The sequence below is a fragment of the Amblyomma mixtum genome, chromosome 2, assembly GCF_055824585.1.
Source record: "Amblyomma mixtum isolate Tamu chromosome 2, ASM5582458v1, whole genome shotgun sequence".
Classification (NCBI taxonomy): Eukaryota; Metazoa; Arthropoda; class Arachnida; order Ixodida; family Ixodidae; genus Amblyomma; species Amblyomma mixtum.
In genome coordinates, this window is record NC_143013.1 from 67,424,916 (window position 1) to 67,439,994 (window position 15,079).

General features: G+C 46.1%; 1 protein-coding gene across 1 annotated transcript; it reads right to left on the reverse strand.

Moving 5' to 3' along the window:
- Positions 1 to 1,134: 1,134 nt before the first annotated feature.
- On the reverse strand, positions 1,135 to 14,767 carry LOC149359628 (acetyl-CoA acetyltransferase A, mitochondrial-like). The gene is made up of 10 exons (XM_089569093.1): positions 14,672 to 14,767; positions 12,509 to 12,609; positions 10,961 to 11,053; positions 8,410 to 8,460; positions 6,859 to 6,960; positions 5,485 to 5,632; positions 4,425 to 4,538; positions 3,520 to 3,584; positions 1,938 to 2,095; positions 1,135 to 1,269 (listed from the first exon to the last, which is right to left on the reverse strand). The coding sequence occupies exons 1-10, from the start codon at positions 14,733 to 14,735 to the stop codon at positions 1,149 to 1,151; spliced, it is 1,017 nt and encodes a 338-aa protein (XP_089425219.1). The 5' UTR covers positions 14,736 to 14,767; the 3' UTR covers positions 1,135 to 1,148.
- Between the last annotated feature and the right edge of the window lie 312 nt (positions 14,768 to 15,079).

Consider the following 15,079-nt stretch of genomic DNA (forward strand, 5'->3'; position numbering starts at 1 on the left):
AGAATCATTATTTGCAACATACTTTGTGGGGTTATGATTGAAGAGAGTATCGTGATCAATTAATTTGTAGAGTAGTTGATTGCTGACATGATCAAAAAGAATAGCACCAAGATTACAGGCGGGCCAATAAAAAAATGATAAAATGTTATTTCCACGGAGAACAAGACTGGTTTTACAGCGCAAGGAGCTGTTCATGATTATGCGGACGGCTTGATTTTGAACTTACTCGATAGAGCATAGGTGACAATAATAATAGTTACCCCATAGCAAGAACTTAGTAAGTGAAATAAAAGTGATTTAAGGCTAAATGGAGAGTGGATAGTGAGGCGAAAATGTAGAAAAAATTTGGCTGGGGAGAGAGAAGCTAGCCCCTTCCTGCACCAGTACTGTTTTGCAGTGCAAATACAATGAATGACAATACTTTTAATCTTCTACGAAGTACTATCCGCATGCAGTCGAGATATAAAGCACCTCCACTTTGCCTTTGTTGTTGCCTGGTGAATCATGGCATAAGGAAACAAGCACGTATGTGTCAGCGCTAGGAGCAACATCGACTGCCGAAAGATATATTCCATGTGATAAGAAATAAATGACTTCCATAACCTTATCGCAATGTGGTAACCAGTCCGACTGTTTAATAATTTCAGGACGGTGCGCTCAAAAACTTCGTTGTCAAGCGGGGTGCTCGTGAACTTATGCGTATGTCGAACAAACCGACGTTAGAATAAAGCTTTCACTGTTATCCATCAACCACATTTTTTGGAATACGTGTCCATTAAAGGGGACAAAATTAATCCTCAAGTAAAGCACTAGGAGAAGCCCTAGGAATGAATCCCTGCCCACAGGACTGTGAGTAAACTGATCATCACGGCAGGTGGAAGATGAATTAAATTGGTCGTGAGAGATTGCCCGGTAAAAAAATCCAGGGTGGCCCAAGAATGACCGTTGTCGCGGTTTTAAAAGAAGGTAATGAGAACGAAGACGCTGAGAACGAGAAATAAAAGAAATTAAGAAGAAATCGGTGTGTTGCCAATGAGCGTAGTTCGTGACGCTTACCGCTCTCGAATTTCAGTCGTGCCACTCAAGCGAGCGCCATTGAGTTTCTTTTTATTGCACTAAGAGACGTGGGATCGTTTCTAGAAGACGGTCTACAGCTTCTCGATGAGGATGGCCGAGGCACCGCCACCACCGTTGCAGATGCCCGCCAAGCCGTACTGTCCAGACTGCAGGTGCAGAGCCAGTCTGCCCGCGATCCGTGCTCCGGACATCCTGCGTGCGCGTGTTGCGTGAGCGCACCCGCCAAGCTGCTTAGCCTTGTAAAATCGAGTACAAAATCTGTAATATGATTCATATCGCCCTCAACTCGGCTGTAAATGATCCGGTTAGAAAAATATGGAGCCTTTGTAAAAAATATTTAAGCCAGCATTGTCTAGTGGCTGGCACATTGGGCATCATCAGCGCTTCATATATTTCGAATGCAAGGATACTATTGTCTTCACCCTTCCAGGGGGACAACAATAACTCAACGTAATCGTAATCAAACAGTTGTGTTGAACGTCTCATAAAATGGTATAGAAAATAGCTAGCGATAAAACTTTGCGCTAAAGGATTCCCACAGTGCGGCCTTGTAGGAAGCTCAGTGGCCAGACCCTTGTATTTCTGACGAAGAGCTCGTATCTAATGCATTATCCTCCGGCACAAACACAGCCATTGTGTGACGTCATTGGAACCATGTATTTATTATTGATGCCTTATGTGAGGGGAGGAGGGTGGGGTGTTGTGGTGGGTTAAATAAGCACTCCGCAGCATCTCATAAGAAAGGAAAAATGATTTCTGTTCCAGTGGACTCCGTCTGGTGCCATGCACCATTGAGCCCCTGGGAGAGCTATAGTCATAACATTTGTTTCGCGAAGACCAACGCTGACGAGTCCACTTACCCAAGGGGATGACCAAGGCTTACAGCGCCCCCGTGAATGTTGACCTTCGAGCCGTCCAGACTGAGATGCTTCGTGTTGCAAAGAACGGCGGCGCTAAAGGCTTCGTTGATTTCTATCATAGACATGTCCCCCATCTTCAAACCAGCTTGATTCAACACCTACCAGGAGGGAAACGACAAGAAGGCAGTCAGCGAAGCTGATGGAAATATCCGTGCATGGCGCTTTTTACGTCCATGGTCTCCGCGTCCAGCTTATTGAAACGTTAGCAAGCCTTGAACCACAATGAAGACCTTCGTCGCAAAATTCTACGTCACTTTCACATCACCATGACGTAGAGCTGCAGATATACAAAATATAATTCCTCCATAGGTCATAGTAGATCGATCACACACGTCCAAAACAATCACAACTTGAACTATGTTGCACACTTTATCCTGTTGCACCTGCCCACTTTTCGAATCTGAATGTCCGCGTAAGCAAAATCCAGTCTACGGCCGGAAGAAAGCTTTTACTAGTTACCCTGTTACCCTGTTACTAGTGAAGCAATACTTTTTAAAACAGCGGTGCGTTTATTGGCCACTAAAGGGTATACGGTGCGCATATTTGCATTGTGCATATCTTGGCCTTCGCTTAAAAAGTGGGGACTAGTGCGGTTATTCCAAACACATTTTCTCGCTAGCGGGCGGGGGTTATCATGCCCCCCAACCCCTTCCCTAAATACTCTGTGCTAATATTCCCACTTTCCATCAATTTCGATTGCACTTGGTAAGTAGGTTTCTATTTAGTTGATTTAGCGAATGAATTATCCGAAAGATGAAGTAAATGAAAGATGGTTTGATGGGAACATGCTGTTACGTCTCGCCTTCGTCGTGGGGAAGACAACGACATGGCAGCAGCGAAACGCCGACTAACCCCGAGACGCGCGTTGGGTGAGCGCCTGGATTGCCACGGAAGCCGCGTCCGTCTGCCCGGTTGAGCGAGCGTTTCCCGTACACTGAGTGTGAACGCGCGTTCGAAATGCGCGCGAACGCCGCTCATGGACATTCCGGCGTCTGCGCTACGTGGATGGCATCGTTCCCCTCTCCCAGCGCGTGCCGACGGCGTGATCTCTCGGGAGTGAGTGAGTGCGTGTGTGTCTGTGATTGGTGCCAGTGAAACCCGGCCCCCATCTAGGGACCCTAGGGAAGGGAACTCTTAAAAAGCCGGCAGCGGCACGGCCGAAGAGCTCTTTGTCATCATGGTCTCCTGTTGAGCTGTCGTGAGGCAGCGTTCCTGCAGCTCACTTGTAAATATTCCTGTATAAAGTCCTCTAATTATCTTTTCCAGCAGCCTCGTCTCAGACGTCCCTCATTCTCTCTCCGGCACACGACCATGCTACCTCGTCCGTAACAAACTGGTGGTGGCGGTGGGATGCTGCTACCTCGTCCTTAACAATGCATAAGTGCCCTGCGGTTACTCCTGACCATGGGTGCTAACAGTTCGATACTTAATGATAAGCACAACTTTCTCAAGATCAACGAAGAAACATTAGTGTTCCCGCTGCCCCCCCAAAAAAAGAAACAAGAAAGAAAGCAGACCTGACCTTGGGCATTGCGTATGCAGGTGCAACGCAAAAGTGCAGTGGCTCCAGCGCTGCATCGGCGAAGCCTGGGCAAGAGAAAGAAAAGAAAGAAGCGGTGGAAAAACTACCGTGTTTCTTACGGGCCGTATGGTAAGAACCTCGGTTATTTCCTCCATCTACAGTAGCATGCACTGTGCTTTCAGGTACGAGTGGTGCTCAGGAGAAGCGGACGCTCAGACTAGCACGCGTAACAATAAGGAGTAGTTCGCTCGTATGTGCGTGGCACGTCTATCTCTTCTGTGTGTTTCCTGTGTCTTTTCATCTCTGTGTCTTTTAGGCATGACATACATTCGGGAGAACCGACCACTTTTCAAGCCATGCTCTCGCAGAATCTCGACATAATTCGTTGCCGGTCCGCTTGACATCATCGTAATTGTCATCATTATCACCGTCTATAGACCTTCGTCTTCGCCTATAGGCCTGCAATCAGTCTTGCCCTACATAGTTGCGGGCCCTATATCCCGAAGAGTTTCCTAACGTTACTTCTCCCACCTTAGTGTCTTACTCACTGCTTCCAAAGCTAGGTTTCCATTCACGTGGCGTCCACGGTCTTGCCGTACGCATTCGCAGTCCACACTTACAGCGCACTATCCTGTCACGCTAGTCGGCTAGTAATGATAGATGTGCAGAAAGATGCCATGCGCTCACAAGCCGCGCATTCGTATGAGGAGCTGTGTAAATCCTTTCCGTCATGCGAAGTTCTAAAAATTTAGTAGAATGAGCGTTGGCCGTAACTGGCTTGCCCGATATCTCTGGCCTATCATGACTGAGCCATCATGCCGTAGTCAACCGTATACTGGCCGGCGTCCGTGCGTCGGACATTCGTGCACCGACTCTGGGCCCTGGCCTATATATTTTTCACTTACCCACGATGCGCGCAATCGGCTTCACCCCGAGCCTGTCGGCTGCTTGGCGAGTCATTAACACGCAGGCAGCTGCTCCGTCACTCAGCGTACTAGCATTGGCTGCCGTGATTGTGCCTGCAGGGACGAAGTTCGTTATCTACCATCACCACCACCAGAACCAGGATCATCGCTTACGCCTATCATCATCACCATAATCACAACCACCACCAAAAGCACCATTGTCACCGTCAGGCCAACTACGTCCGCTGCAGGAGAAACGCCTGCTTCGTTTGTATCCGCTATGCACCCTGGCCAATCTCCCGCCATGGGTATGTGCCATTACGCCTGAGGACATCATCATCATCATCATCACTGATTTACAATCAGCCACGTCGAGCGACAGGTGCGGCTACCTTATCCCCGCAAACTGCCTAATCTCATATTTAACTAGCTGACGCTCTGCCACCTCCTGCTACGTTTGGTTCTCTTAGAAGCGGACCATCAGATATCCTTCCTCCGCATTTCTTGTGCCACTCATGTCTATCTCCTTCTCCCGATTTCTACTACCATGTCCGTAATTCGTGTTTATTTCTTGACCAATGGCGCCCCCTTCCTGTGTCTTTAAGTTGGCCCTGTCACTTTCTACAGCTCACAGCACTGTCCTCAATTGGTCGCTGCGCTGTCCTTAGTTTCATTTCCAACATTTGCGTATGCCTCCAGGCATACTTATCTACAATGCTGTAATGGCGGCTAGTTGGTTTGTCATCTTCAGAAGGTATTGCGCACGTACCTGTCTTGTCCTGTTTTTTGTAAATAGCCCTTGTGCCTAGGTATAGCTCGCCAACCTGAATTCTTATATGCTCCGCAGGTAAGTACTTGCCAGACGCAAGTAGTCAACTTTCCCTTGAGTGATGCTAGTAACCTGACGCTCATGACCTGACAGTACCTACTGAATACACTCCTCCTCTTTCCTATTCTGTAATTCGTAGTTCTCTTCCATCATCCGGATATGCGGCCACTGCGGCCAGGATCCAGATCTGTGTTCTGGTTAGAGTCAAAAGCAATGGAGAGATCATCTCACCGGCTTCCTTGTCAAATGCAGGCGAGATGGTTCTGAGCTTATCGAAATCAACCCGCTTGTACTCCTCATCTTCAGCGATCACCACGGCCGGCTTGCCACGCTTGCCCGGTATGGTCACTGGCACAATTTCCCGGGATAGCACCCCGTCCTGTTTTCCGGTGTCGGCGTGTGGAGACGAAGAGATGAAAGAAAGGTATACGTTGATGACACTTGCCGCCCACGGCAGCATCATGTGCATGCGAACAGATATTAAAATTTGTTAAGTTAAGCAGCACAGTCTTTACCGCAGAATGGTGCTATCAGAAGTTTTCAATACTTCACCGACTTGGAAATTCTTAAAGAATCGCTGCATCATATGACGTTGAAGGTGATCAAGGAGAGAAACCGGCTGTGCAAGTAAGGTTGATATTTTCAGAGCCCTCAAGACTTACTAGCCATGTCGGCGCAGCTAAAATTATACAAGGGGTGCTCGATAAGTTATGCCTCCTGGGCGGTTACATTTTTTTTTCGGTGGAGGGGGAAACTGTGGATGTGTTTTGTTTGAACTTGGGATGTTCTTTTTCTCAAAAGGAGGTCTCCTTTCGATATAGCTTCCACTAGCGATGATGCACTTTCGGCAGCTTTGCAAGAGTCCTTACGCTCTGGCTGAAGGCGCCTATTGTCGACTCTACTGAAGGATTGCGTTGATGATTGCTTTGATATATCCTTCTCTAGGTGCCTTTTGCGTTTTCTAGCGGTAAGGTGGGTGACAGCTGCCATGCCTAGCAGCTACCATGCATGCAGATTGTAGGGCATCATACTGGAAGTGTATGACTGGTGGTGAAGACTACGGTGAAGGGTGAAAGGTTCATAGAAACTTGCGAACTTCATATTCGCTCGAATGCAACATCTTTCAATTACAACATCTACCTTTCTCGGGCGATGTCAGCCCACATTAAAGAACCAAAGGTTATGTAGGTTAATCCTACTCCTGAACTACGGCGTCCCTTGTAGGTCACATGTGGCTTCTGGACGTGTTTAGGCGACATGAGGTGCAAAATACTTTTCGGAAAGAGAAATAACGCAAGAGAACGGGTGCAACTGGTTTCTTACTAATGATGCTTGTGATGGAAACATTGAAATAAATAGGGTTTAACTCAGAACCGAAGGGCGTGGTGACCGTTAAAATTAGGAACGAATAGATTTGAGGAGCATTGAGAGATGATAGAAGCGGCTGAAGTACCTGCTCGTAAATAAGATCAACTTGTGGTCATTGTACGGACGCACTGTTTGAAAGAAGAAATTAAGAAAATTTTCATTGGGATTTAATTGCGGCTCGCCTTCTTAAGAGCTTCAATTTCATGCAAACAAGCAGCAGTTAAATCGGTGTTTTACCTTCACTGCTGCGGCAGCCTTTTTGTAGCTCTCAATGGCGAAATGGTCCTGGTCTTCCCTGGTTACTTCGTATTTCCTGGCGGTATGCTCTACACAAGCGCCCTGAAAAGAAAGCAGGTGCTGATAAGCATGAAACACTTATCTGCCTATTATACCTTGACACCCTTTAAAGAACAAATGACTCTCTACTTGTGCTTGCAAATAAGTACTTTGTGGTTTATCATAACCGGGAATAGTTAAAGAGCTAAATGAAGAATAAAAATTTGTCGACAGCTTTACCGGGATCCGCTTGCCAAGCGTAATCTGATTTCAAGCAATTACATTCCACTGTTGTGGCTTTGCGTTGGCAAGCCGGTTTTTTCTCATTGGATATTTTAGCACTTTATTAAAACCTCTTTATTTCGGTTCCAATCTTTTATTGCTCGTCATTTTTACCTGTTATGCGAAGCATACTACTTTAGCTACCACTTCAGCCCTTCACCGTGGTTATGCGCCTCCAAATCACGTGATACATGACGTCACACCACGTGACACGATGACGTCACGACAGTAGAGAAACGGGGGCGCACCTCGCGCCGTCGCTGTGGTTGTGCGCCTCCAAATCACGTGATACATGACGTCACACCACGTGACACGATGACGTCACGACAGTGGAGAAACGGGGGCCCACCTCGCGCCGTCGCCGTGGTTGTGCGCCTCCAAATCACGTGATACATGACGTCACACAACGTGACACGATGACGTCACGACAGTGGAGAAACGGGGGCCCACCTCGCGCCGTCGCTGTGGTTGTGCGCCTCCAAATCACGTGACACGATGATGCCACACCACGTGACTTGTTGACGTCACGGCAGTGGAGAAACGGGGGCCCACCTCGCGCCGTCGCTGTGGTTGTGCGCCTCCAAATTACGCGACACGATGATGCTTCGCATTCTCCAGGCTTAACCAAGTTAAGCCTCAGTCATTTTTTTTTACATGTCTAAAAAAAGCTCTTTTTTGTCCCAGTTTTTAAACGAAGGCAGATGTGCTCTCTTAGAAAAGTGCGGTCCCCATGAAAGCATGTGCGCATAGAAATTTGTGGTATTCCGAAACTAAATAGCTGTCCACATGCTGGGAACACCAGCGTCGGTTAATTGAATATTTTTCATCATACTCATGTGTTTGCGTTCTCATACTAATTCTCAAAGGCGCATAACAGTTGCTGAATAAAAAAAATGGTAATTTTTACTTCCATCGAAATTTTAGCTCCACTCAGCAGTATGTGAAATGAACACATCGCGGTGACAAACCTTCCGTTGCAACTCATTAAAGAACCTGTGGAAGCTTGGACAACTTGGTAGTTGCTCTTGCTTAGAACAGCGCAAACAAGACAAGGTCAAAGAAAGAGACGTACACAAGGAAGCTTTGTACTTATGTCGCTTGTCTATACGTATTTTCTGGCGTTGATGTCTTGCTGGCGCTATTTCTAAGTATTACTGAAGAAAAAAAAAACATGTAGGCGCATCTTCTGCACGTGGTGAGTGCCGGATGAAAAACTGGCAATATACATACCACGTGGATCTTGTGAAAGACGTCGGTCAACCCGTCGCTCAAAAGGCTATCCTGAAATTAGAATCGTGAATAATGTGAAATAACAGGTTGAGCATGTTATAGTAAAAAACTAAACAACAGTTAGCGTGCTTTTCTGAGAGAAAACGTTGTAAGCCTTGTATTTGTGAGTTCAAGTACGCTCGGAGAATTGCTGTTTGCAAAGGCAACGCCTTTGTGAACAGAATGCAGGATTCCAGAAAGCAGGAGAGAACTGCTCTAAGTTATGTGTCTCCCTAGACTTGGAGCGTGGAACTCAGTTTCTCGTCTTTTGTGATATGCTCAGCAGCGAGTTTTGACAGTCTACGTACCATCAGCAATATTTTTGTTCTCCTAATGACACAGTTACAGCTCGTAACCAAATTTAATACGTGGATTGGCACCCCCTACTAGAGTTGTGTAAGATTCCATTTATTTAAAAATCATTCAGGTATGCCACCTGGGATGCATTTCAGTAGGACATTGTCGGTACACCGCTTCTAGGATTGATCAAAAGGTTTAAACAAGTATATTGTTTGTTGCCATCATTAAAACTATCTTTTGCACCATTTTGCCTTTATTATTTGCTCTTTTTTCTTTCTAGAACGGTAACTCCACAGTGTAAAGATTCGGGCTTTAATTACCGTAGGTAACCTTCAATTCCGCCACATTGTATTCCCGGGCCTAACGTATGACAGCGCTGCGGTATATGACTATAGCCTGACTTGAATGAATAGCATCAGAATATGATCCCGCTTTATCCGCACGACATGCATGGGAATCAGCACAGCGCTCCACAAAGTCTGCAATATCCATTTGTTTTTTTTTTTATCGAGGGGCGTTCAATACTTTACCAACCTGAACAGTAATGAAAGAACTTGCCGAAATAAGTATTTAAGACAACTCTTTTAAAACAACAAACTCTTTTAATATAGTCCCCTGAGTACTCAATACAGTTCGCCAACTTTTGCCGTAGTGAATTTATGCCACTAGGAAAAAAGTAATCTTGCCGCTCTACAAACCAAGTTGTTGCTCTCCCGTTGACATCTTCATCGCTCAAAAATACTTGGCCCCGAAGAAACTTTTTGACATGTCGGAGTAAAAAATAATCTGACAGAGCTAGGCCTGGACTGTAGGGTGCAGGATTTAACTCTTGGAACCAATATTGCTGAATGAAGCTTAAGCTTTTAAGCGGACATGTGCACTGGCGTGTTATGATGAAGGAACAGCCTAACTGCTGAAAGCTTTCACCCTCTTTCTCTCTGCTGGCCTTCCTCAATGCAGCGTTCGAGTCATCATCATCATCAGCCGGACTACGCCAACTGCAGGACAATGGCCTTTTATCTATCTCTACAATTAACGAGCCTGTGCCAGCTGCGGCTAGCTTAGTCCCGCAGACTTCAGAATCTCATCCGCCCACTTAACTTTCTGCCGCCCCTGCTACGCTTGCGTTCTCTTGGTATCCAGTTCGCTGCCCTTAACGATCTTCCGTTATCCTGCCTTCGGATTAAATGACCTACCCATGCCCATTTCTTCTTGCATACCCAGCAGTTCTGGACGAAGGAATTTTTGAGCGGGAAACCGTTTATGAACGCAATTTTTTCATAGGATGCAAGATTTAACTATAACAATCAATTATATCCTCAGATCGCCCTAGGGCAGTCTAACATTTTTTATTCTATTAACGTTTTTGCTGTCTTCAAATGTGTTCCTCATTGGTTTTCCAGGGCAGTCTTAACTGTTCGATGCAATTGATGGAAACACTTCAAAAGAAAAAATTTGCTACCTATCACAAGGCTGGACCATTGCCTTCATTATTTCTATAACAGTATCTTATAATTTTCTACCCGAGAAAGTTGGCCTTCATTTCAATTAGAATGTCATTAACTCGAGTTTCTTCCCTGGCCTACTCTGCTATCTTCCTCTCTCTTAACGTTACACCTATCATTTTACTTTGCATAGGTGGCTGCGTATTTCAAAATTTAAGCTGGACCCTTGTCGTCACGTCCATGTTTCTGTCCTCTAGGTGAGTACAGGTAAGTTACAGATGTTGTGCACTTTTCTCTTGAGGGATACTGGCAAACTGCCAGTCATGATCCAAGAGTACACCTGCCAAAAGCGCCCCCCCCTGTTATCCTTCTAGTTACTCCACCCTCGTTGTCCGGATCTTCCGTTTTGCGCTACGTAGATGTATTTCTTTTCAATTCCCAGTGCATCGCTGCCTATCGCAAACTGTTGTTTCCTTCCTATTCTGTTGATCATTAAATGAGATAAATTACCGCATTTTAATTTTCAGGCACACCGTTCTCCTTTGCGTGCCCATATCACTGCTCAGGATTTGCAGTCCTTCCACACAGTTACTTAGCAAGGCAACGTATCAGCGAATCGCAGATTACTAAGGTATTCTCCGTCAACTTTTATCCCCAAAGCCGCCACACATTGTCACGTCATCCTCACATGGGTCGATGTGCAGGAACATTTCGCTCATATTCTGATTTTAGAGTAGCACTGCGTTCCAGAAAGCACTCAGACTTGCCTGCATCTGGATGTTGCCGTATGGCGTATCTCCTCGCTTCAGGTAGTACGGCGCATTCGACATGCTCTCCATACCTCCGGCAACCATGACTTCCTGCAGAAAAAGGGGACGATATTGCGGTTGGTGTCAGCCGACCTATGGCCTTCAGTCAGGACTATGTAGGCAGATATTGTGACAACTTGAAAATATTGCAGACTTCCGCGCATCATTCTTCTTGTTTAGCACTGTATGCAGAGTCGCTGGCATGCCTTGATTGACCAAATTCGATGATGTCGCAGAGCCTAGGCTCATAACTTTCATTGCCAAATTTTTAAGATGCTTATGCATAGGCAGGCTGGCTAATGTCTGACTTGAATAAGCTGCATTTTCTGCAATCACATGATGATTGAACTAAAATAAGAGCAAGGCGTACAGTTCGCTGTAATTCTCTCATGCAGAAACAGAAAGCTCAGTCCGGAGGAGCGTTGAGCTTGAGAGTTCAACTAAAATGGAGGACAACGCAGCGAGCTATGGAAAGGAAAATCATAGGTGTAACGTTAAGGGACAGGAAGAGGGCAGTGTGGGTCAAGGAGCAAACGCGGGTTAATGACACCCTAGTCGAAATGAGGAAGAACAAACGGGTTTGTGCAGGTCATGTAATGCGAAGGTAAGATAACCGCTGGTCCGTAAGGGTAACGGAGTGGATTCCGAGAGAAGGCAAGCGTAGTAGGGGCGGGAGAAAGTTAGGTGGGCAGATGATATAAAAAAGTATGTGGGAATAAGGTGGCCACCGCTCTACAGGATAGGGTTAACTGAAAGTTATGGGAGAAGCCGTTGTCTTGCAGTGAGCGTAATCAGGTTGATGATGGTGATCAATAATATTATTTAACTGGCTTTTAGCTCTGCACTTTTTCGTCATCATGATCGCAATTCTTGACAAAAAGATATCTTCTAAACAAAGATTTAACATTTACTGAAACCCACTTTTGTACGTCTATTCGTAGTGTAACAGGCAATGCGTTTACGTTTGCGTACAGAGGAAACATTTAGAACAAAGTCGTTGAACACTCACTGAAAGACAATCGGAATAAATGTCCGAACAAATGTTTTCACTTCATCCTTACGTGTATAAAATAACACAGTGTCGCTTACAAGATACGCACGACTGAAAGACAAGGCAGTGAAGATTAAGCGCTGCAGAAAAACTGCACGCCTCACCGCCGTCACTTATCATGTCATTCACATAACACGCCACGTGTACAAGAAACTTTTAATGCAGCACTAAGCAATGGTGCGTAATGTGTACGAGTTTTATGATTGCTGTTATATGCTCAATTTCTCGTACCGCAGGTAATAATCTTGCCTTCACAGGAGCGATACGGTGAACTGTGGCCAGATGGAAGTTGAAGACAAAGTAGCGGCGACGGCCGCAAGCAGCTTCTACCGGATTTAATTTCACATCAAGCAGGAGATACAGTCTTTGTTTGTGGCGGGGTAAATATTTCTCTATTCAACCGTCATTCAAGTTTTGCACTGACTACACGATATCTGGATTGTGACAGGCCTCACCTGGGAGCCGCACATCAGGCTTTGTGCTGCAAGCATGATGGCCTTCATTCCCGAGGCACAGAGCTTGTTGACTGTAGTGCACGGCACTGACTCTGGTACACCTGTGCAGAGAAGACACGCGGCTTTTAATGACTTCGTGACAGGCTGGCCAGAAAGGTAATTGTATCTTTTTGCTGTTACCAAAAAGAAAACAAAACAGACATTCAAGAGAACGGAGACGAAAAGTTATTACAACTATTTGGACTATTCGTCTGACCATAAGCTACTGACTGTATCTTACTGATCCCTGCATGGTCTCAAGGTTATACTAGGAGTTCTAGCGCACACTTTTAATCGAATGTTCGCATCAGTATGGAAATGCAAGAAAATGTAGTTAACGAGCCGACGACAAATATGCGGCGTGCGGATTAAGCTGTCTGCTCTCAGCGCTAAAATCGGTGTTGCTTGTTTAATAACTCAGGGAACACATCTCAATAGTGCAGACACGAATCTCATAAGTGTCGTATTATAACGATCACACTTGTAGAGTTGTTACAGCAATAGGGCGAGGCTTCATTTACTATGTAGACGCCTTGTGTCGATAGTCAGTGCTGATGGGTTTTTACTGCGAATCGAAACTGGCCATCTGGCGCGTTTAACTTTTAACATTTAGCAAAAACTGCTTTTCAAGCTTCTTGGTGAGAGTTTCGAAATGACAGAAGCTAAAATATTACAGCACACAAATTGGTGCGCTTACTTTCTTCTTGGCTATGGAGGAGGTAAACTTGGGATTTCACTGCGTAACAGGTGTGGAATTCTTTTCTTTTTGTTTCTTACAGAATACTGTTTAATGCGTGGGACATGTTATGCTATTTCCATAGTTTCGTTTTCTGCCGTTTATGCCGCTCGAACCCGTTGCGGACAAGCCGTAATTGCACGGCGTCTCATGCAACAGGTTATAAGTGTACTTTTGAAGAGCGCGAGCTCTTGCTGCTTACGTTTGTCAAGGACGTATCTGTCTGCAATGAAGGTCAAATTGACAAAACCAGTAACTACGAGACCACACTTTATCACATGGCAACAGTGGCCGCGTAGCGCCTCAATTGATAACAATACTTTCGGTCCGTTATATATGTGCAAGTACAGCGGCCATCAAAATGGGACTCCCGTCCGCTCCAGGGGCCACTATTTGCATAAAATTTGGGGGCCACCCGTTTGACGCACGATGTTCCATGTGGTGTAAAATTCCTGAGGACAAAATTACTAATTGAGAAGAAGCCCAAAATATGTGCGGGATTCGCAAAGACGACCTTTCCGCTCCCAAATCGTGCATTCTGAGGGCCCTCAGACGGCCAAATGGCCGAACCGCTTGTCGCAGGGGGTTCCGGATAGTATCAAACGATTCCTCGTGTTGTGATGCACGCGTTTATAAAATTTATATAAGTAGAAAATATACCGGATATAGCGAAGATGGCTGTAAATCGCAATAATATCGCAAAATCGATGGGGTTGATCACGGTGCTTGTCTATTAGAAATAATGGAAAAGAAACATCCGCGGATGTTTGGATTTGGTCTTCTCTACGTTTGCTGAGCCCACCAATGTAAACACTTGAAGCTTCCGTAGATAACGCTCTTAAGTCAGACGCTGAGGCAGCGTTGGCGGAGAATTTTATTGCGAAAGCAATACTACTCGCACTTTCAAGCCTTCGCGTGACCCGGCCGAAGTTACGTTTGACCTTTAGCGGAGTGAATATGGGCGATCAACTCGCTCCTTCAGATAGCCCGGCTGCAGTTACGCCGCGCCGCGCACCTGTGGCGCTACTGCCGCTGTGACGTCATACCAGCTGTAGATTATGGGCGACCAACTCGCTCCTTCAGAGAGCCCGGCTGCAGTTACGGTGTGTGTTTGCCGCGCTGCGCACCTGTGGCGCTACTGCCGCTGTCACGTCATACCAGCTGTGGATTATGTTTTCTTTCTCTCAGTCGCAACAACATCAAAAACAAAATATAAAAAAAATTACCGAAGACGCTTTGAGACGTAGCGCAGCGGCGGCCGGTAGCCACGCGTGACCTGTAGACGCGGCGCACTGCGTTCCTTATGTTGGAGGCGCTGCGCTTTTGCTTCCGCAACCTATCAGGCTTAACCAAAGCTAAGCACCCGCCAATTTTTTTTTCATGCTTACCTGCTCCGAGCGCTGCCTGTCTAGCGGGATTCATGCCGGCGCCAGCCGAGAGAACGTTTCCCATGAAAACTTCCTCTACATGCTCGAATGCTATGCCTGAAAATCGAGAACATACGCACGTAGACCATTGTTAACAGCCCCTGTGACATTAGCACAGGTGGGCAGCAAGGCGCAGGTAAATAAAAACCTGGCAACCACTTTTGCTATCGTAATTACTGTTTAGGACTTAAACGAAGTCGTTCAGGTTGTTCACACTTCACCTGCTTTATTGATTGCTCCCTTGATAGCGATGGAGCCAAGTTCCGTAACAGGCAGGGAGGCCAGTGAACCACGAAATGCTCCGATGGGCGTCCGTGCGAACGAAGCAATCACAACTTCCTAGAAAAGGAAAGCAATGATTCCTCCCAG

What these genes read in the sequence shown, in the direction of transcription:
- LOC149359628 (XM_089569093.1), bottom strand. Translation starts at nt 14,735, where the DNA reads ATGGGAAACGTTCTCTCGGCTGGCGCCGGCATGAATCCCGCTAGACAG. An exon ending in GCCGATTGCGCGCATCGTGG is followed by an intron (nt 3,585 to 4,424) that starts GTAAGTGAAAAA and finishes TCTCTTGCCCAG; the next exon opens with GCTTCGCCGATGCAGCGCTG. An exon ending in CTGCATACGCAATGCCCAAG is followed by an intron (nt 2,096 to 3,519) that starts GTCAGGTCTGCT and finishes CCCTCCTGGTAG; the next exon opens with GTGTTGAATCAAGCTGGTTT.